This window comes from Haliaeetus albicilla, chromosome 6, assembly GCF_947461875.1.
Source record: "Haliaeetus albicilla chromosome 6, bHalAlb1.1, whole genome shotgun sequence".
Lineage (NCBI taxonomy): Eukaryota > Metazoa > Chordata > Aves > Accipitriformes > Accipitridae > Haliaeetus > Haliaeetus albicilla.
In genome coordinates this window covers 47,140,606-47,161,743 of record NC_091488.1, presented here as the reverse complement: position 1 = coordinate 47,161,743, position 21,138 = coordinate 47,140,606, and the positions used below count along the sequence as shown (strand labels likewise).

Sequence of the window (21,138 nt, the reverse complement as noted above, 5' to 3'; positions counted from 1 at the left end):
ACTGCCTCTCTCCAGCTGCTGGTGATGCATTTGCTAATGTAGCCCAAATACTGTTGGTTGCCTTTGCTACAAGGGCGCATTACTGGCTCAAGTGCAACTTGCTGTTCACTATGACCTGCAAGTCCTTTCTGACAAAGCTGCTTTCCAGCCAGTCAGGCCCCAGCGTGTACTGGTGCATGGGGCTATTCCTCTCTAGTTGCAGGGCTCTGCATTTCCCTTTGTTCAGCTTCATCAGTCTTCTCTCTTCCCATTTCTCCTGTCCCTCTGAATGGCAGCACATCTATCTGATATATCAACCACTCCCAATTTTCTATCTTCTGCAAGGATAGGCTAAAGTTTACATATGGATGACACAAGCTCATCATCTTGTGTCAGCCTCACGAGGGCTTATCTTCTAGCCTGGATATCTACCATGTAGCAACTTTATTTATTATCTGTACTTCATGTTAAAGACACTTATTACTAAGAGTGATATACTAACAAGACTCACAGTAAGAGCTTATCTTGTCAGCTGTCTCCCTTACTACAGTTGCAGTGACTTGAGTTAACTGAGGTACCTGTATACTACGGTTCCTTACATATACTCTGCGCTTTTCATGTTGGATAGAAACTTCTTGCTTTAAGTTGCAGTTCTTTAGCTCTCCGCTACTTAACCCTTCTGTCATTTATCATTAAGCAAGACCTTCCCAGGAGAGTTAATTTGTAGCCTGAAGAATTTGGAGCATTATACAATTATGGAAACACTAATAGCTATCTACAGCAAGTTAACTGATTGCTGAATGGCTAGCACTCACCTTCTTCACCAACCTAGACTTTGCTCAAGCACTGAAAAATAAATCTTGAGGTGACTATTCTTCCCAGGTTAGGAGAAAGTCTTAGGAACAACAGACAGAGATTCCCCCCCAGACAGCCTATACTGCAGGAGAAGGAAGTACTACTTACATGTATTTCATCAAACTCCAGCAGTAGCTTCCAATACTTCTCATGGTTTAGGAATAAATACAGGAGCAGTAAAAATATGGACTTTGCTGATGGATGGATACAGCTGTAACTGGGTCTAGAGGAAAGAAGTCTGAAGTGACCAGCTGCGTATGTATCCTTTAACCCTAACACAACTGCATTTCCACATGAAATTTGCAGTTAAATGGACAAAGACCATTGGCTGAAACAACTAAACGTGGAATTTACAATACATATGCTGAAGGTTCCAGTCATGTTTGAAATAAGCCAAAGAACTCCAACACAGCCTGCTCTGCCACAGGTTTATTTACAAATATTATTTACAGTTGATAACTGTCTTGACCTGATAAATAATAACATTTCCTCCACAGAGAAGGAATAAGACAGACCACCTACACATTTTTCTGTTACAAATACCCTATCCAGCCAACAAGACTATTCTCTGTTTTAAAAAGGGGCAGAGAAAAATAAGTACCTGAAGGGTTTGCTGTCTGTGGCACAAGTAAAGATATTAAGCAGGTTGGAGAGATGTAAATCTCCCCGCTGAACTGTGCATGTGCAAAACAGCAACATGCTGAGGTTACATGATCATGCAAGTGGCAGCAGAGTGTGCTGCTACTCCCAGCTTCTCCTCCAAAGAAAGAAGTACACCATGAGTTGGTGTTTAAGGCAAGAATAGCTGAATTCAAAAAAATACCCCTTACCAGCAGCCTTATGAAAGACTGAATAGTTTGTTCCTGTTGTAAAATAAGCAAGACAGAAGGCTGCTGAAGTGAGAAGGGATGTATGCCAGGGAGGGAATGGGCCCAATCCCTACATGCCTGTGTCCTTGTGCATGTTCCCTGAATGTCCCAGTCTATCCGAACCCTCATCTCCAATCTTAAAACATTACCCACCAACCCCCAACCTCCTTTGTAGGTATCCTTGTGTTTCCATGTCATATACTGAGGGTCTGAACCTCCAGTACGTGGACTACAGGAATTACTTGGTGCCGCACGGAACAGGCTACAGAAGACAGGGTTGAGAACAGTTTCTAAGACCAGTGCTCTTAAACGTACTGATGGCTGCTGTAGAGCTAAAGCAAGGGGGAACAGAAATGAGAGCAGGTGGTGCTGCCTCATGAGCCTTTTCAGTTCCGGCTGTTTTGCTCTGCTTGGCCCAGTCACTCATTTGGAAGCAATTGCCATAGGAATGATTCCAAGTGATATCTGGTAAGAACGGGCATTTAGCAGGCTTAAGCGAGCAATGACTGATCACTCCTTAAAGCCTTGGATGCTACACAGGATCCTCTTCTGGTGGCCTGGAAGTGACACTCCCATCTGTTTCAAGTCCCTGAAGGAAATGGGAAAAGAAAGGAAAAAAATTACTTGCTGTTCTTGTTCCTTGGGGACTGGGATGTGGGTAAGGGCAGAAACAGTTATCAAGCATTAGTTCAGAAAGCTTCCTTTCCCTCAGTGCCTCCTCCTCCTCTGCCTACCTTTTCTCTAGAGAAAAGAAACTTCTAGATGTTCCTGCCCTTCCCCAGCTACCTCTGCCCACCCAGTCAACTGGCTTCTCCCACCTCACGCCCAGGCCTGTGCTCCCATTAAATCAGGACTCTGTCCATGTCAGCTTGTGATAGGGGCCACGGCTCAACCCTTTAGGAGGTCTGTCCCTGCTCTGTGCCTGCTCATTTGCTTTATAGCCAGCTCCAGCCAGGGCAGTTACATATGTCCCTGACCCTACAATGGAGCACAGCTGGGTTGGTAAAGCATCCGAGTCCTCCTAAGGAGCCCAGAAGGACTTTGCTCTATGATAGAACAGTGCCTGGCTGATGGGGGAGGGAGGGATATCACTAGCCCATGTGGAATTCAAGGCAAGAAAATTATCTTATAAACTCCTGCAAGGGTGGGGAGATGGTCAGGTTAGAGAACTGTCTGCCGCCTATTGCTTCCCTTTGCTGTTTGTGTCTGATGTGAGTTCAGAGCAACACAGGCCCCTGAAGAGCCTCAAGCATGGATAGTTAGGGAATTAGTCTCACAGTTTGGGCTGATCCCAATTCTTCTGGGTTGATTCTTCCCTTTTAGGGCAAGAAGCCAGTCCATTTCCATGTAACTGTATAGAGAAGGACGGAGAGAAGCCTTCCAAGTAAATACGAGTGCCAGTTCAGATAGCAGCGACACAGCTGTTAGCAGCATAGCCTGGGGTGCCCTGGGGGAGCTTATCCTGCCCTTACTCAGCAGTGAGCTCCAGAATGGACTCCATGGTGTCCAGGCCGGCAGTGCGGAAGTTGGAGATGTAGCGCTTCATCCGAATGGATTCCAGCCACTCGGGGATGGATCGATAGGGGATCCCATCAGATCCACTGCAGCTGGGGAGCCGGAGCGTTACCCTAAAGATAGATAAAACCCTCATTAGCCTTGCAAATACCTTAAATGGCCAGTACTATGAGACAGTAGCAAAAGGGCAAGCACCCTCTGCCAGGGCTAGGCCAACTTATCTGCTCTCTGCAGAGCGAGGCCAGACTGCCCAGGCCAATGGCCATGCCCTCCGTCACCACGACGGAGAGACGGCCGCTTTCTTCTGCGCACAGAGCAGTCAAGGTGCCTCTTGCCAGCCTGCATCGCTAGCACCAACTCTCCGTCTGCTGGAGCCAGGGAGGTGAAAAATCTCCCAGTTAACCTCTCCTCCTCCAGTGACAGCCTGCTTACCTGGGGTCAAAGTCTGCGACGGGCCGGAGGAGCTGGGGACTTGAGATGAAGTGTTGCAGCTGTGCCCGGATTTCCTGAAAATGAGGCCTCCTCATCCGATCGTGTGACCAACAGCTCTTCATGAGCTCATAGAGGATAGATGGGCAGTCCACAGGTGGGGGGAGCCGGTACCCGTCCTCCAAGCTTTTCATCACCTGCACAGAGGACACACAAATCTGGCCAAGAGCGGAGAGCGTGAAAGAAGAGCGGAGACCTCTGCGGGGCTGGGAGCGGGCAGTTCACCATTTTGCACGGCGTGCAGTCAGGGAGGGGTTGAAGCAGATTACACGTGTGTGAAGTAGGGTTTGGGCAGCACAGCAAAGGATCAGGGGACCTAAGGGATGTCAAAAAGTGAAGTGGCATATGCATGTACTTTCAATCCTTTACTCGCTTAGCTCCCATTTGCCATTCAGGGCATGGGTTCATGAGAAGTGAGGACCAAATGATCCCAGCACAGGCCCGGTGAGAAAAGGGGAACCAGACTCTGAGGAATAGTTTCAACAGCATGCGCTAACCTCACCGATGTGCTGAACCTGGAATGAGACCAGACATAACAGTCCAGAGCCAGAGGAAGAAGAGAAAGAAACCATCTCCAGACCCAAAGGCCATGACTGATTTAACCAGTCTTTAATTCAGCACACTGCTGTTGACACCTGAACGTGGTTCAGAGGCCCAAACACTTACTGCCCTTGACTTGGTTGCATTGATTTTTAGCAGGGAGGGAGACATAGTAGTTATGTGCTCAAAAGAATGTCAAGACTGCAGGCTGAGGGAGATCTACAGTACTTGAGCTCAGTGTCTGTTACCTCTTGATTGGTCATGTTCCCATATGGCTTGTCACCAAATGACAGCACCTCCCACATGACAATTCCAAAGCTCCAGACATCACTGGCTGATGTGAAAATCCGATGAGCAATGGCTTCTGGGGCTGTCCATCGGATGGGAATCTTACCACCCTGTGAAAGAGCAGACACATAGTGTATCCAGCATGTATCATTGAGTTGTATTTCTCCAGTACTTCCATGCAAGGAGCTTACAAAAAGTGGTTCAAAGACTGGGCCTGCTTCACTTGAAGTGACATGTAACCACCCCTGGGGAAATTTCTCAAAAGGACAGAAATGTTCTTGGAAAGTGAACGAGTTTAAGCCCCTGTTCAGTTGAATGCTACGCAAAACCACTGCTGTGGAATTAAGAACCTGACACCAGTCACAGCCCTATTTTGCATGACACCTGACATTAGAATCATTCGAACTTTCATTGAAAGGGACCTGTAGATGTCTCTAGTCCAAACCCCTGATCACAGAACAGGGCTGTCTTCAAAGCTAGATTTAGTTGAGTCCAAAAGATCAGACCTCTTATTTTGCTTCTCTTTTCAAAACCACAATCCCTCTGAATCTCTTTGCAAACAAAATCAACATGGACTCCAGACAGAAAAGTACCACCTTCCAAATTATCCACACTGTGACTCGCAGTTTTACTATGGGTTTTCCCAGAGATTTTCCTCAGAGATTTTCCATCCAAATCTCCCCCTCGCCCCCATCTGCTGTTTCCTATTTTGAAGAAATTCTGTCATTCTTATCTGGCAGAATTCCAATCGCCCTGAGACTACAGTTCATTTACAAGAGTGAAAGATTGTTTTTGCATTACCTTCGTTTCATAGGTTCCCTCTGCATCATTCTCCAATATTCGGGAAAGACCAAAGTCAGACACCTTGCATTGAAGACTGCGTGTTACCAGGATGTTGCGAGCGGCCAGATCCCGGTGCACGTAGTTGTGTTCTGAAAGGTAGGTCATGCCAGAGGCTATTCCCTGCAGCATGCTCACGAGCTGCACAGAGCTAAATTTTTCCTCATTCTCCTGCATGGAAGAAGTGGTGAGAGAAGATCCTGGTCAAGTGACATCAATCTGCTTGGTTTCTAGTTACTGGCCTTACCAACTTGTAAAAGCGGGCATTTGGTGAACAAGGAAAAAGGCAATGCTGCAACCCAAAGGACCCAACAGATTCTCACTAAGGGACTGGTAGTGGTCTCCAGAGTCATCATTAGGCATCTGCACTCCAACTGCCAAAGACAGCACTCTGGACACTGACCAAACTGGATGGCATCAAGCTTCAACTGCTGAGACTGGACATGTTAGTAAGCAGAAAGTAAGTGGATGCCTGGATCTTATTTCTAGGGTCCTAAATCCAGGTCAAGTGCAAGTTCCAGCAGTACACAAGCCTACTACAGATTGGGGTCTCTCACCCGGAGGAAGGTATCCAGCGCTCCATTCTCCATATACTCAGTGATGATCATCATTGGCCTCCCTTGAAGAAGACAAGAAGGTGTCAGCCTTTTTGTAATTCTCCTGCTCTTGCCTTTCAATGCTCTCCACATTGCCCCAACACAGAGAACCATATCCAACCCCAGCCAACATCCCTACTCCACTGGCACAGCTGGCTGACGCTTCTCCTTACGCCTCCCCCAATGGTTTCGTATTCCTTGTGTCACACATATAACCTCACAGCATCCCTTACACTATCCCAACTTCTTATCCACTCACCAATCCAAGAAGACCTCTCCTCACACTGCCTCATGACTCTGTTGGAAATCCACACCTCTCCTCCCTTCCTCATTCTCTGCCACAGGCTAACATGACAATGCCTGTCTTCTCCAAGCACAGCTTCTCTGACAGCATCCTCTCTAAGAAAGGTCTGAGAAATGTGCCAGTTTCTGCTTTCATTCCAGGATTCTCTCCCGCACACTCTTACTTTTGGTGACAACTCCTTCCAGTCGCACAATGTTCGGGTGATTGAATTGCCCCATAATTGTTGCCTCACGTAGAAAGTTCCACCACTGGGAGTCTGAATATGTCGACTTCAGGGTCTTGATGGCAACCACAATACGTTCTTTCCCTGGGAGCCGCAGGGACCCACGATAGACCTCCCCAAACTCCCCTGAGGACAACCAGAGGCAAAAGGTCACAGATGAACTTGGGAATAGGCAGCAAAATAAGAGTGTGGAAGATGGGGAGAGCAACAAGTAACTCACCCTCTCCAATCACATTCTCCATAGTGACACAAGAGACGTCCAGTTCCTTAGTGAATTCCAGTACCCCTCTGCTGGGGTCATCATACGGTTGCAGGTCTACATAGGGCTTCAACCAGACCTTCTCTGCGGTAAAGGGAAACAAAAGAGTAAATTAACCTGTCAACTCTTTGGACAAGCTTCGTAGGGCAAAGCTACAGAAGCAGAGGTGAATCCATAGGATTCTGACAATGGCAGTAAACAAATCCACCAAACATACATTGAAGACTAGAGCTGTTATTGGAAGAGGCAAATTACATCAGAAAATCCATGCCAGTGTCTGGTTTGAAACTACTGCTTCTTTTCATTCCTTCCGACCCATTCCAGGCTTCTCCCTGGTTCTACTACCCCTTTGAAGCTCACCTCGATCAAAGCCAGAAGTATTGTAATCTGGCCGTGCTTGTCTCCGACGAGCCTGCCTGGAACATAAGAAGCAGTCATAAAAATAAAACGGTCAGCAGATAGCAAAGAGAAAAGCAAGACTTCCAGGGTGTCTGCCCTAGCTGGTCAGGGACACAGTTCAGAGTAGCACAGAGCAAAGTGGAACCAGACACTGCACCTGCCTGGTAGAGTACAGCTAGCAAGAAAATGTGATGCTTCGTCTACATTTAGAATTGGAGCTTTGTTTCCATGCAGGTAGTTTTGTTCATCCTTCTGCTTGCTGAATTACAGATGTATTTCTATTTATTTTATGTTTTCTGTACACTTTCAGCGCAAAACCTGATCTTCTTAAAACCAAACAATAGCAGCCTTATAGACATTTAGAAATGAAATAGAATTTTGTATCTGGGTAGAGGACCACTAAAGTAATGGTATACGGAAAATAGTTTGAAATGACTCGATACATGTATTGCCCCCTTAATTGATCAGCAGCTATAGAAACGATTGTACCATAACAATATTTTTATTCATCTGTCATGATAACAGTATGATAGTGCTGGATTATAACAAAACTGAGAAATTACCACATTTTCCTCTGTCCTCAGCAGCAAGCATTATCTTACAGATGTATCAATCCCTCCAATCCTGCTAATCGAAATTACTTACCAAGACTCATTCCATCTTGCCGCAGCACACTGGTCTTACTCCTTCTTCTCTAACTAACCTCTACCTATCCAATATCCTGTCAGAAATCAGGGCCTCCCTCCCTTTCTCAAGCTCCCATAGCTCAGCTATTCCTACATCTATACTTTTTTCAATACCAAAAATCAACACTTACTTTCGCCGAAAGATGAAAAGTCCCAGAAACAGCCCAATAAATAGTAGAATTCCGAAGACAATAGAGACCATGACTCCACCAGACAGAGCTCCCGTGTCTGCAGAAACAAAGAGAAAGGCCATATCATTTAAAAGACCAAGAACTATTTGTCTGGAATGTAGCAGCCAGCTTCTACCAGCCAATGGTATTAGGTAAGCTATGGCCATTTGCCTTCCAAGCAGCAGAGCCACCAGATTTGAGTCCTATCGTACTGTTATTCGTGTGCACGGAGCACCTTCTGGTGGGTAGCGGCTTGACTCTTGTCTACAGTCTTGGCCTTCCAGTTGAGTAATTTATCCCTATGCCTGATTTCCCACATAAATTCCATGACACTTTCAGAAATGAAGAACAGCTGTTCCTTCCCTCCCACTCCTCTCCAGCTACTCTTTCAGATCAGACCCTTCTCTCTGCTCAGTAGTTGATTCAGACTACGGCACAGCAAAGACATGATTTTCCCCCGCAGTCTAACTTGACTCTCTTCTCGTTTACAGAAGTAATTTCCCCCTCCCCTTCCATCTATATCATCAGGGGTTGGTCCTTTACCTAATTACCTTGACTGATGCCACTGTCTGCTTCAGACTTTTGAAACAAGCAAGTATTGACTTTGGAACTTGCAGTCTAACATCATATTCCTGCTTTCTCAAAAATAAGCGTCAGGTGGTTTCATTTTTGTGGTTGGACAGCATTCAGATAGCTTTCACATAACACAGCTTGTCTTCTTCCATTTAGATTCTCAAGCTAAAGCCATCCATTTCCATACAGTATATTTGAATTCATCAGAGTAAGTGCTAAATGACCTCCATTGGTGAAGAATGTGTTTTTAAACCTTATTTCCCATAACTTAAAAAACTATTTAAAAAACTTAAAAATACCTTAATGAAAAGTGTTCATATCCATATCTAATGAGAATCTACATTTTTTTATATTTTCACTAAAGAGATTTAGGAAACCATCCAGAAGAAAGAAAATTCCTAAAGAAATTGTTTCAATAAACGAGCAGATTTTAAAGCAAGGAACAGCTTGCGTGACACAGACAACTGTGTCTGGAAGTGTTTCCTAACATCCAGTCCAATGGTCAGCATCTGTAAAGCCTAATTAACACTTGTTATTCTTGTTCAATTTGATGCTGACTCATGCCACCAAATTTATTAAAATCACCGGCTTAGTTATGCAGAAATCAAGAGGCAGAGCTAATGTTCTTTTTTGTTAAAATCAACAAGGCAAGATTTGGAAGGTGAAATAATATCTTTTATTAATAAAATGGACAAAGTTTTAGGTACATAGGACTTCTGCAGGAAATTAAGAGATCTAAATTCTCAAATTCAGATTAAAAAAAATTGCCTCTCCCTGCAAATCTTGTTCCACCAATATCTCTAGACCATTACAGCTAAACAAGGCTTCCAGTATTATCAAAGAAGAACTCCCACCAAATGAAACCTTGCTGGCACTTCTTTTTAATCCCTTTCATATTCAAAATACCTTTGTCTTGGCATGATGAGGTGATCAACTTCTATTTAAAAAAATATATTGATGAAAGTATTTTCTAACATGTTCTTTTACAATCAAAACCATCTAAGGTACATGTTAACTTACATATTTTCCACAGAACCCCTGTGGTACATTATTCTGTTGGTTAAAGATCATTTATGTCATTATCATTTGGCACTGCAACTTCATGAAAATTTTACCAAAGGCTCCTGGTGCCAAAAAAAGCCCAATCTTTAAATTATATTCCAATCACAGTATCACAACTCCTTATCAGCTTTTACACAGTAGTTACATTAAGGCATGCCTTTGGTTTCTTCCATGTCCTTATTTCATGACAGTAACACTAGCCTCTCAAAGGCATCATTTCAATGGATGTATTTCTAAAATTATCCACAGGATCAATAGGAAGACCTGTGAATGTGTGGAATGAAGAGAGAGCAAACTCCGTTATAGAAAACTTTTGATAAAGGGGAAGCCTCTGGGTAACCCAGGGAAAGAGGAGGTCGGATGTGAGGTCTGTATGAGATGCTCTCCAACACAGGAGAAAGGTCTTCTTGTGGCCTCAACAGCTTGGCCTTCTACACTTCATGCTTTGGTGAACTTTTTTCAGCGGCACACACCACCTTTTTGGGCAGAGTTACATTCAGGGGCTGCACTACATACAGTGGAAATGACAAAGCTGGAAAAAAATAGTGGTGAGGTCCTTTGAGTTCTCCTTTTCACTAGTAACTTCCACACAAAAGGAGGCATACGGTAACCATTTTGCCAAAATTCGAACTTGGAAACACTAGCCAGAATAAAAACGTCTTTCAGGAGAACTAGACGAAGAGCTGGTTACGTAGTTTGCCAGTACAACACACAAACCTGAGACTGATCAGTTCTGAACAGGAAAGTACGAGCGGATTTTATATGAGAGCAAGGAAACAGGGCAGATGTCTCCTTGTTCTACATTTTTACAAAGCAACAGGCTTGGCCCTGGTGACAAGGAACTCAGGAGCATGGTGCCTGTGCCTCGCAGCTAGCAGAACACCAGGAGAGATCCGTGTACCATGTGAATATACAATCTGACGGAGAAGTGAGTGTCTCCCCAGTGAGGTAGACACCAGTGGTTCCCTTTTACCTGGCGGAAGGGTGCGGAATTCCTGCTCTGGGGAGTAGGGCCCCGGGCCGAGGGGTGTGATGGATCTCACACGGAGCAGGTAGGCTGTGTCTGGCTGCAGGTCTCTCAGAGTGACGTTGGGCTCAATAAGGTGCTTCACTGTGTAACGTGCCTCCTCTCCCTGCGGAAATCAGACCGGGTCAAAGTAACGAACGCACACTGAACAAAGAGGACTTTTCCACCCCTTAGGGTGAAAGGGGGAAGAACGGACAAGGCAGGCGTCACCTTCTCAAAGAACATGACCTCATACTCCACCGAGGTCCGGCTACGCTGCCGCGGGGCAAGCCAAGAAACAGAAAGACTGCTGTCATCTCTCTGTGTCAGGATAAACTGGGATACTGTCACCGGAGCTGCCGGGGGGAGAACAGAGAACGTCAGGAAGAAATACAAACAGAATGCAGACTAGGGCCGCTCTCCACCAGAAGCTCTCTCTTTCCTTCTCTGGTCATACCATGCAACTGGAACTGGCTCTCATTGCCACTGCCACTCCCTCATCTTTCTCTTCTGTGCTGAAAGGGAAATGAGGTCTCCGGTTGCAATTAATTGCTTTCCGTGAATAGTATGCTTCTACCCCAACAGTGGAAGCATAACTTTGCTTGGCCCTCAAAACAAAATCAGTGTTCCAAGAAATTACATTTAACGCAGCACTGCACTGAAAGCGTTCGATCTGAAATAAAAACGTTAGGATTTTATGCTCTTACAGCAGCAGTAACACAACTATCCTACGTGATTTATGAATGCAGCTCCATTTCGTAAGGGTACAGTGAAATTCAATGCTCAAAATCTCTCAGCTGACTGCGAGTACATGCTGTTCATGAATAAAAAGGTAATTCTCAACAGTCTGCAAGGACTGAAGAGTCAAGCCTGGTTCTCTCCTTGTCGTTCATCATCACCGGGAAGTGATGAGGCGAGCCAAAAGTAGCTCTGCTTTTCTAGCTCGGAGTTGTGCTGCCCCTGCATAGCATCAGGAAGAAAAGTCGTATTTTGTCACTAAATCAGAACTTGGGGAAAGCACCAAGGGCTGTTGAGCACTGTGATGTCACTTTTCTATAATCATGCTTCACAGCACTCTGGAAAGTAATCACAGGACAGCCAAACTAGACAGCTTGAGAAATGTGTCAAGAACTCGCATGTTTTTAACATCCTCATTTCTCCAGGCTTTCAAAGCTTTTTTTCCACACCCCCAGTTACAGCAGGGTTTCTATTGTGTTTGGTCGGATTTTTTGCAATATCTGAGTCACGCGAAATATTTCACGCCACGGTCCCCGTTCTTCCTGTCACACAGGTAACAGCACTTAGGCTGGACTACACTAGTGTATGACAGGGAGGGCTTTACCCTCCTCACCTCTCTTAAGTCCTTGGCAGATTCATAGCTCTTGGTGGGCAATGATTACCGCTGGTTTGACTTGCAAGGAATATGACTGATGGACTTTACATGCCAGAGGCAGAGGTACCTTACAGTCCTTATCATACCATACTAACACATGTGGCAGACAGAAGGAGAAGGTGGAGAAAGCTTAAACATTCACAGAGATTCCTCTTCCTTTTCCCGATGAGCAGGAAGAACTTCTCTCTGCTTCTGCTAACCTGCATGTCCAACTGCAACCCAGACAGCTGAAGCAGTTCTCTGTGGAGCAGGTCCCATTCCTGAGACACCATTATGGGCTTCCACAGCAAATGTGTAGTTGGTGTAAGCTTCTAGGCCGTCCACGTCCACAGCAGGTTTAGTGAGACCAGAAGCACTGGGGGAGAATACCACACCAGGCTCACAGGGCTCACACGACGGGAAATGGCAGCGCTGACAGAAGACCGTGTAAGTCAGGTCCTTTCGCCCACCGTGGTCACTGGGTGGCTGCCACCACAGACTCAGCTGCGTGCCAATAAGGGAGAAGCTGACATTGCGGGGAGCTGAGGGGGGGCCTACAAGAAGCATGAAAGAAAGTATTAGAGCCAGCTGTTAATACCCAAAGTACTCCGGCAGTTTCCCACCTGCTGATGCATTTCGAACGGAGCCCTCTGTCCGCCCCAGTCTCTGCCTCTCTGATCTCTCATCCCCATTTCCCAACATTTTGTTTCCTCCCATCTCCTTGTTCACAGAATCATGGAACGGTTTGGCTTGGAAAGGACCTTTACAGATCATCTAGTCCAACCCCACTGCCGTGGGCAGGGACATCTTTCACTACATCAGGTTGCTCGAAGCCCCATCCAACCTGACCTCGAACACTTCCAACGATGGGGCATCCCCAGCTTCTCTGGGCAACCTGCTCCAGTGTCTCACCACTGTAAAAAATGTCTTCCATATGCCCCATCTAAATCTACTCTCTTTCAGTTTAAAACCGTTGCCCCTTGTCCTGTCACTACAGGCCACAGTAAAGAGTCTTTCTCCATCTTTCTTATACATGCCCTTTAAGTATTAAAAGGCTGCAATAAGATCTCCCCAGAGCCCTCTCTTCTCCAGGCTGAACAACCCCAACTCTCTCAGACTTCCTTCATTATGAGAGGTGTTCCAGCCCTCTGATTGTTTTTTGTGACCCTTTTCTGGACTCACTTTAACAGGTCCACATCTCTCTTGTACTGGGGACCCCAGAGCTGGACGCAGTACTCCAGGTGGGGTCTGACGAGAGAAGAGCAGAGGGAGAGAATCACCTCCCTCAACCTGCTGGCCACGCTTCTTTTTATGCAGCCCAGGATACGACTGGCTTTTGGGCTGCAAGCTCATATGGCCAGCTTATGTCCAATTTTTTGCCCACCAGTATCCCTAAGTTCTTCTCAGTAGGGCTGCTCTCAGTAAGTTCATCCCCCAGTCCGTATAGATATTGTTCTTTTTTTCCATTTGTGACTCACGGGTGCAAGCAACGTTCTGGCCCTCCGAAGGTGCTCGGTAGAAGCCTGCATTGCAGGAACAAGACGTAGCCCCCAACTCATTGGACAAGCTGTTGGGGGGGCACTTCAGGCAGCGTTTAGTCTCCAGGGAGTGACGGTAGAATCCTCGCTGGCAGGCTGTGAAAAGACAAACAAGTCAACATAAGATCAATAATAAACCGAGATCAACAAGAAACCACCTGCCAGTTTTGTTGAGCTTCTTGAACACTCCCTTATCTGCTTGCTTTTCTTCCATTTTCTTAGCTCGCAGAAATATTTAGGTTGGAAGGGGCCCCTGGAGGTCACCTAGACCAATCATCTTCTCAGAGCAGACAGAGAGGAGATGCAAACTCAAGGTAGAATCAACGTTACAATAGGACTTGTAGACTGAAGAAGGGGCATCTCATTCCTCACAGATGCTGTACGAAAACAGAAGCTGGTCAACCTCAGAGACTTCTTTCAACATAAACCCAGACTGGTCCCTACCTTGCCCTTCAAGCTTTCCACACCATAAATAAAAGCTGTAAATACTAGCTCCAAGTCCTTGCACTCCTCAGAGTCCTCTGCTCGCTGACTTCATATGGGATAGCCAGTGGGCTTCTTAGCAGAAGCATCTTTCCTGATGTCAAGTGTTGTACCAGAGCATCACCCAGCAGGGCCCTGGGGAATATCTAGATAACTATCAGTTCGCCTAACAGCACTGAGTGTAACCAGCTAAGGAGCCAACACAGACCGCAAAAGAACAGGTGCCACGTGCTTTCTATTTCTAGTCCTACAAAAATAAGCAGCCACATCCTTCTCTAAGTATAACATCGGACACTCTGGTTTTGCTGCACTACTGTTAGCTTGATCTACAGAAGCACTGGTCTGTCTACCAGTTATCTCAAGGTCAATGCTTCACCTCTATAGGTGTGCAGCAAGGAGAAAAAGAGTGAGTGAGGGTTGAAGTAACCTGTGAATGTAATGGTTTACTGGCCTATGCTAAATGAATCTATCAAATGTTCTCAAACTAAAGAAACAAACAACCTATCACTAACCTGATGGTTGAGGAATGCACGCACTAATTTTCTGCCACGGCATTTACCTTGCATTTAGTTTGCGCATTGAGGGAATGACCCTTTTCATATTGCGCTATAAAAGCAACAATGTTCTGTGTAATCCCTCAGGAGATCCCAAAGGAGAAAGCCATCTGCTCAGGAGCCTGACACAAATGGCTTACTGCAGTGGAGCACAGCACAGGAAATTATCCTTTGTACAGAAGACAAAAAATAATCCCACCTACCACATGACACAGAGGAACACCTGAGGGACCCCAAAAAATTTCCACTAATAAAGGCCAAACAAGACTCCGCACCATCAGTCTCAGGAAGAGTCATTATCCTCACTGTACATTGAGATCTCGCTCTAGATCAGAGAAGCGGTTTCAGCTCATTCTTGTTGGTCCCCCCTCTTGCCCTGGGATGGCAGGCAGACTGCCCCAATAACACTGGACGATGACAGCTGGCCTATCAGTTCCATAGTAACACCATTGCACAACCATTTGGGGATACTGTGACAGTACACAGGCCAAAAGGATTTGCAGCAGTGAAGCCTGAAGAGCACGGAAAGAAGAAATAATCACAAGAAGTAGGAGCAACCAGCACCTTGCAATTTTGGGAAATGACCACTCAGGAAAGTCTTATCATTCTGAGCTACAATCATGCAACTATGCAGTCAGTGATAGCAAGGGCTGTTGAAAGAATTGAAAGGCTCAAGCACTGATTGTCACCAGCCCAAAGAGAATCCATTTATATTCCAGATACGGGCAAGAAGAAAGGTTACTTTGGTCTCCAGGCTGCTCACGACCGAGAATGCTTCTACATGCTGGAGTGAAGATGAAAGCTTTGTGGCCTCCTGCCACTATGCTCCAGCATAAGATTTCTAAATTCCTAACACTGGATCAGTTTGGGTCAGGGGAGCTTTGACAGCAACATGAAAAACAAACGAGGCGCAGGGCCACGGACTTGCATAACGCAGAAGTTTTGATGTTCCCTGGATAATGCTACCTGCCACGAATATCGGACGACATACGCGCCCTCTTATTATCAGGCTGAGACAGTCAGCGAGTCAATCAGGTAAATCCGGGGCTGGGGACCTTGGCGAGAACAGTTAGCTCTGATCCCGAGAGAGCCTCCGTCAGGCTCCGCTCCCCCAGCCCCGGTCCACACCCGCTCTACCCGCCGGCGCTGCCCAGACCCTTCAAGCAGGAGAGCTGCCACCCACGGAGACCGCGGCACGCCTCGCAGCCAGGGACGCGCACGGGGGACGCGGGGGCGAAGGGACAAACCCCGGAGGTAACCGGGCAACCCCCCAGCCGGCCGGACCGCCACACGCCACCTCGGCCCGTGCCTCGATCGGGAAACCAACCACCCGGGAGGTGCAGGCAGGAGCGGACTCACCCAGCTGCCCCGCACGGCCCCCACCCGGCGGTCGGTGCCGGCCGCCGCCTGACCGCGACAACCGCCCGGCGCCTCGGACCGGCAAGCGGGGCCCGCGCACCCGCCGCGCCGGCCGGCAGAGGGGCTGCCCGGCACCGGCCGAGGGGCTGCCGGGCACCGGCCGAGGGGCTGCCCGGCACCGGCCGAGGGGCTGCCGGGCACCGGCCGAGGGGCTGCCCGGCACCGGCCGAGGGGCTGCCCGCCGCCGGCCGAGGGGCTGCCGGGCACCGGCCGAGGGGCTGCCCGCCGCCGGCACCCGGCCGGCAACGGCGGCGCGACGCCTCCCGCTCCGAGCGCCCGGGGCCGGCCCTGCCGCATGAGGCGGGGACTGGGGGACGGGCGAGGAGGGGCTGCCCGGCGGGCAGGGGAGCCCGGCTCCCAGGGCTGCCCCCCGCCCTTCCCTGCGGGCTCCCCGGCTGGCGGGTCTCTCGGCTCCCGCCCGGCCCCGCTGGGCCCCGGCAAACGGTTTCCCCCGGCCCTTGGGTAGCCGGCTGCGGGCGACGTGATGGGGAGGAAAAAAAAAAAATCCAAACACAAAAAAACCCAAAACCCCCCCAAACCCCCCAAAAACAAAAGAAAAAACAAACAAACAAACCAAAAAAACAAACAAAACTCCCAAAAAACAAAAACAAAACAAACAAACAAACAAACAAACAAAACCCAAAACAGGCGTGGGAAAGGGTCTGCTCAGCACCGCTCGCCAGGCACCTGAGGACGGAGAGGGTGGCGGGGGCTCTCCCGTCGTTCCTTATTGCTGCGGGAGCTCAGAGGGACACGGCCGGCGAGCACCGGGCAGCCCGCAGAGGCCGGCACGGAGCCGAAAAGGAGCTTGGCTCACCGGCCACCCCGCGGAGCCCGTCCAGGAACCCGAACGCAGGCCAGGGGCACAGCCGGCCCTCGTGTTCAGGGCAAATGACGTACCTGAGGAGCAGGGGTTTATCGGCAGCAACTTCTGCAACGCTGCGGGAGGCTGAGATGGAATGCCCTGGGCTGGCACGGTTTTTCTGGGATGGTGGGATGGCTGAGCCATTCTGTACCCAGCAGAGCTTTATACAGCTGGGAATTCCAGCAGAGAGGCTGAGCGAGCTAGTTAAGAACCTCAACCTCCAGCTTTCTGTTGCCTCCTGTCCTGCAACAGAGGTCAGGTTCTCCTCCCTGTTACGAGGCAAAGGTTTGGCTTTCCTCTTTTTTTTTTTTTTAAGTTCCTACTTAAGGCAAAACGCAGAAGACACTGCCAGAAGGTCTTCCTCCATCCTGTCCCCCTTTACATGTTTGAAGGAGAAGTCCTTCCATCTTCTGAGGACAAAGTAGAACCTGTAACCTCGGCCTTTATCCTGACCTGGATTGTTCCCAGTCCTTTGCGCAATGCCTGGTCTTTTCCGCTGAGGGAGAGGGCCCCAAGATAACCCCAGCAGGCAACTTACATGCACCTTCTCCTCTGATCCTCCAGTAAGACACTGCTCTGGACTTGCAGTACCTCTCCCTACCCCTGCTAGGTTCTCCCCTCTGCCCTTCCTCTCCTGGGAGACCTCCCCAGTTCCTACTGAGCCTACCAAAGACACCTCTGGCTGCAGCTGTACTTGGGCAGAGTGGGATAAAAGCACAGATGTAGAATGAACCTATGCTGTGATAGCAGCCGGGGCTTGTCCAGACATGACAGCTTCCCTGCCCCTTCCCAGGGGAGTGCTCTCGGGAGGGCGGGGAGAGCTCTGTAGCACCTAAGTGGAAAAACTGGCTGGGCTGTGCAAGGAGAGGGGATTGCTGGAGGAGGGCAAGGATCTTGTGCTTCAACCTTCACCAGCTCCCCAAGCGAAATGAACAGCAAGCGGTGGGGATTCATAGGGGAACCAGATCCTTGTAGCAGAGCAAAGGCAGAACAAAGCAGAGAGACAGGGCACCCGCTGACCCTGTAAGCAGTGCATGGATTCCTTTTTCTATATGCTTTAGCCTCGTGCCGTATGGCTCTGACAACAAGAGTGGAGATGTGCTGTCTTTTACCTCCCTCTGTGCAGCAATACATATCCCCCCAAACACCACACATATCCTCTCCCCTGACAAACACACACAGTTGCCCTAAGAAGCTGAATCTCGTCACCTCTGTGGCAAAGGGAGCGCCCTGCACTGCTTGCTCCAACAACCCTGCCTGGTGCTGTGGCTCCAGTACCCCAGTGACTCCTATGCTTGCTAATTGCTCTTCCTCAGAAATGAGCCAGGCGCTGACAGTATTGTGCAATATGTGCTTTACATGGTTTCTCATGGCAGAGGAGCCGTCCCAGTCCAAGCAGAAGGGGACACAGAGGAGAAACTTGCCCCCCTCTGGCTCTCAGCTTTCCAGTCACGGGACAAATACACTGTTCCGTGCATCTGACCTGTCTGCCCTGGGAGAATAAGGCTGCCATTTAAGGGTTGGGAACCAGTTGTTGAGTGAGTCAGTGTCAATCACACAGTTACAGCTCGCAGAAACTAGCTCCAGAGCTGAAGGCTCCTGGATGAAGCCCAAGAGGGAGTGGAGAGGTGTGTGCAGGTCTTACACCTGACACACGGGGAGAAAAATCACAATTGAAGAAGAGAAGCTAAGGAGGGGAGGAAAGGCGTAAGATGCACCTGGTAGGCATGAGAGAGGTAGACCACGCTAACTCCCCCGATCCCGCTCCATGCTGACGGCTGCTCTGATCTCTAGCTCCCTGGAACCTCTCCATGGCCCACAGCCAGTGTCTGTCTGCGTACTCACCTACGCAGCTCCCGTCGACCTCCTCAAACCCCACAGCACAAAGGCATCGGCCCATTGGTACCAGCCACTCCCCGTCAGTGCTGCAGTGCATCCTTGGGGGAGAGCCCACTTCTTCAGCTGCATACTCCACGCAGACCCCGGGCACTTCTGTCAGCCCCTCTGAACCCGCCAGCGTCTCTGGAAAACGGGCCAGGCCCCGCACTGCCTCCGGGCAAGTCTTGTAATACACTCGGACAGACACCATCGCTACGCAAGCCCCGGAGTTCTGGAAAGCCAAGTAGAAGCCCCGGCGAGACAGCTTCCCGATGGGGCACACTTCTGTGTTCAGCTGCATGGCGCCCGATTCGATGTCTCTGCTTGTGAAACTTCGATCTGCTGCCACGGTGTTGAGCTAAGCGAAAAAGACAACAGCTTTAACACCTGAGCAGGCAGCAGCAGCTGAGATACCCATGCCTCCCAAACTTCTTTTACACTAAGGCCTTTTAGAAGCTGTATGGCCAACTGCTTCTAATGCCAGTGCACCGCATGCTTTCTTTGCGCTTGGAAGAGGTGTTGACAACGGGGGCTGCGTCCTGTCTTGCCTCCGTACTTTCCATCCTCTCCTTTCAACTCCTTGGCAGTCATTCACTGGTCTTATACAGTACCCTATGTTCTGGGTCTCTGATCTCAGAGGTCTTTAGGAACTGCCCCTAAAGGAGCAAATCTCCCTTCTGTGATATTTTGTTTGCAAATTGTATGTGGTAAAATCACAACATGGCTTACAGTTGTGTGCTTAAATTGACCAGTGAATTACAGCCACCTGTTTCTAGGCTATACTTCATGCAGATCAGATCATCTACTGCAAGGCGCTTCTCATGCAGCACTCAACACGTTTCGGCACTGTAGATACTTGGGTGAAAAATGCTCCCATGCTCTTGCATTGCCACTGCCTCAGCAAACGAAGGATAAGAGAGTGAGTGAGAGATGTTTTCAATGCTTGGGCAAACAGGAAAGGCCTCCATGACTTCATGTGATATGGAAAAGGTGGACTACAGGTGGGGTGGCCTTTCTTCTCAGAGATCCTGATGGTGGGGTGGCCTTTCTTCTCAGCGGCAGAGCCTGATAACTGATCCTCTCCAACACAGGCCCCTCTCCATTGCACAATACCACCCACTCCACGTAGTTGGATCTGGCAGCGGGATCATAAGGCAGGTTTAGAAGTTGTGGAGGTATCGCACAAATTCACGTGGCAGGCTGCAGCGGAGGTGGAGCAGCACTGAGGAAGGAGGGAATCAGTTACCCGAGTCCTGCTCTGCCAGTGGTGGCTTTTACTGTTGTTTTCATCACATGCCATTTAAACTGCAGAGGAAAGGGCAGTCAAATAGTTTAGGTCTGTGGCTTCTTTTAGGACAGAACTGGGTTATAGAATTTCCTCTACAAAAAGGCTGAGGTTCCCTGTTCTGCAATTCAAATGTTTCCATGGCAAGAGGGCACTATGTTGGGGGAAACAGCAGTTAAAATATAGCGGTGCTAAATACTTTCACACAGGGGAGAATTTCATTACAGCAAACCATCACCTCCAGTTTTAGAAAATAAGACCCTGTATCTCATAGCAATCAGAGTAAATGATCAGGAGCACAGAGACCTGAACTGGATTCTCTTCTTCACTTGGTCTAATCTTGCTTTATTACCTAAGGCAAGTCAAATTCCTTTGGTCTCTGCTTTACTATTTCTAAAAATTGGTGTAAACATCCAGTACTGTTACAACCCTTTAGAATCCTCACCTACATGGTGTCCAGTTAAATAAGTGGTTACGCAAAATGGAGGTACAGTCTCATTTGAAAACTCCTGTGCCTCCTGTGGCAAAGACTGCTCTGAGCATCACAGAGGGCACTGGGGACAAAGTTTATTCTAAGGACAATGCTTACTATCCATGCCCCTCCCCAGATGCCTGCTCTCCTGGCCTCCCCCAGCCAGCAAGACACACCTAGTTTAAGCTGAAAGATATGACTAGTTTAAGCTGAAAGATATGACTAGTTTAAGCTGAGAGATATGACTCAGTCTTCACCCCCAGCGCTACAGACCTTGATGAACAGCGGGCGGCGGAACTGGATCCCGACATCTTGTTCAGACTCCATGTAATAGAGATTGAAGGTCTCTTTGCAGGTCACCACTTCACCTTTGAAGCTCTTGCAGTCCCTCACAGTAAACTTTAGCTCCACATAAATGCGGGAGGCTGCCTCACCCCGATAAATCCAGTTGGTGCGAAGCCAGTGATCAGTGTCACCCTCGGAAAGCACACTGCAGTCCTGGTACATATAGACCGGGGTACCATTTATCATCTGCTGCACTTCACTCCACTGCTCCCAGGGTAGAAGAAAACACACATTATTAAACAGATGTGAGAAACAAGTTTTGCTTCAAATATGA

General features: G+C 48.4%; 1 protein-coding gene across 2 annotated transcripts in view; it reads right to left on the bottom strand.

The window, feature by feature from the left end:
- Nucleotides 1–1,248: 1,248 nt before the first annotated feature.
- EPHA1 (EPH receptor A1) overlaps nucleotides 1,249–21,138 on the bottom strand; it is a 35,296-nt gene continuing 15,406 nt past the window's right edge. For both annotated transcript variants that reach the window (XM_069786038.1, XM_069786039.1), the window contains exons 3-18: nucleotides 20,793–21,068; nucleotides 18,730–19,120; nucleotides 13,504–13,659; nucleotides 12,247–12,579; nucleotides 10,885–11,009; nucleotides 10,621–10,780; nucleotides 7,974–8,070; nucleotides 7,118–7,173; nucleotides 6,719–6,841; nucleotides 6,439–6,624; nucleotides 5,933–5,994; nucleotides 5,337–5,546; nucleotides 4,496–4,645; nucleotides 3,651–3,844; nucleotides 3,176–3,331; nucleotides 1,249–2,292 (exon numbers count right to left, since the gene is read on the bottom strand). In XM_069786038.1, the coding sequence (XP_069642139.1) occupies nucleotides 2,214–2,292; nucleotides 3,176–3,331; nucleotides 3,651–3,844; nucleotides 4,496–4,645; nucleotides 5,337–5,546; nucleotides 5,933–5,994; nucleotides 6,439–6,624; nucleotides 6,719–6,841; nucleotides 7,118–7,173; nucleotides 7,974–8,070; nucleotides 10,621–10,780; nucleotides 10,885–11,009; nucleotides 12,247–12,579; nucleotides 13,504–13,659; nucleotides 18,730–19,120; nucleotides 20,793–21,068 (2,754 nt within the window). In that variant the 3' untranslated portion in view covers nucleotides 1,249–2,213. The remainder of the gene's footprint in view (nucleotides 2,293–3,175; nucleotides 3,332–3,650; nucleotides 3,845–4,495; nucleotides 4,646–5,336; nucleotides 5,547–5,932; nucleotides 5,995–6,438; nucleotides 6,625–6,718; nucleotides 6,842–7,117; nucleotides 7,174–7,973; nucleotides 8,071–10,620; nucleotides 10,781–10,884; nucleotides 11,010–12,246; nucleotides 12,580–13,503; nucleotides 13,660–18,729; nucleotides 19,121–20,792; nucleotides 21,069–21,138) is intronic.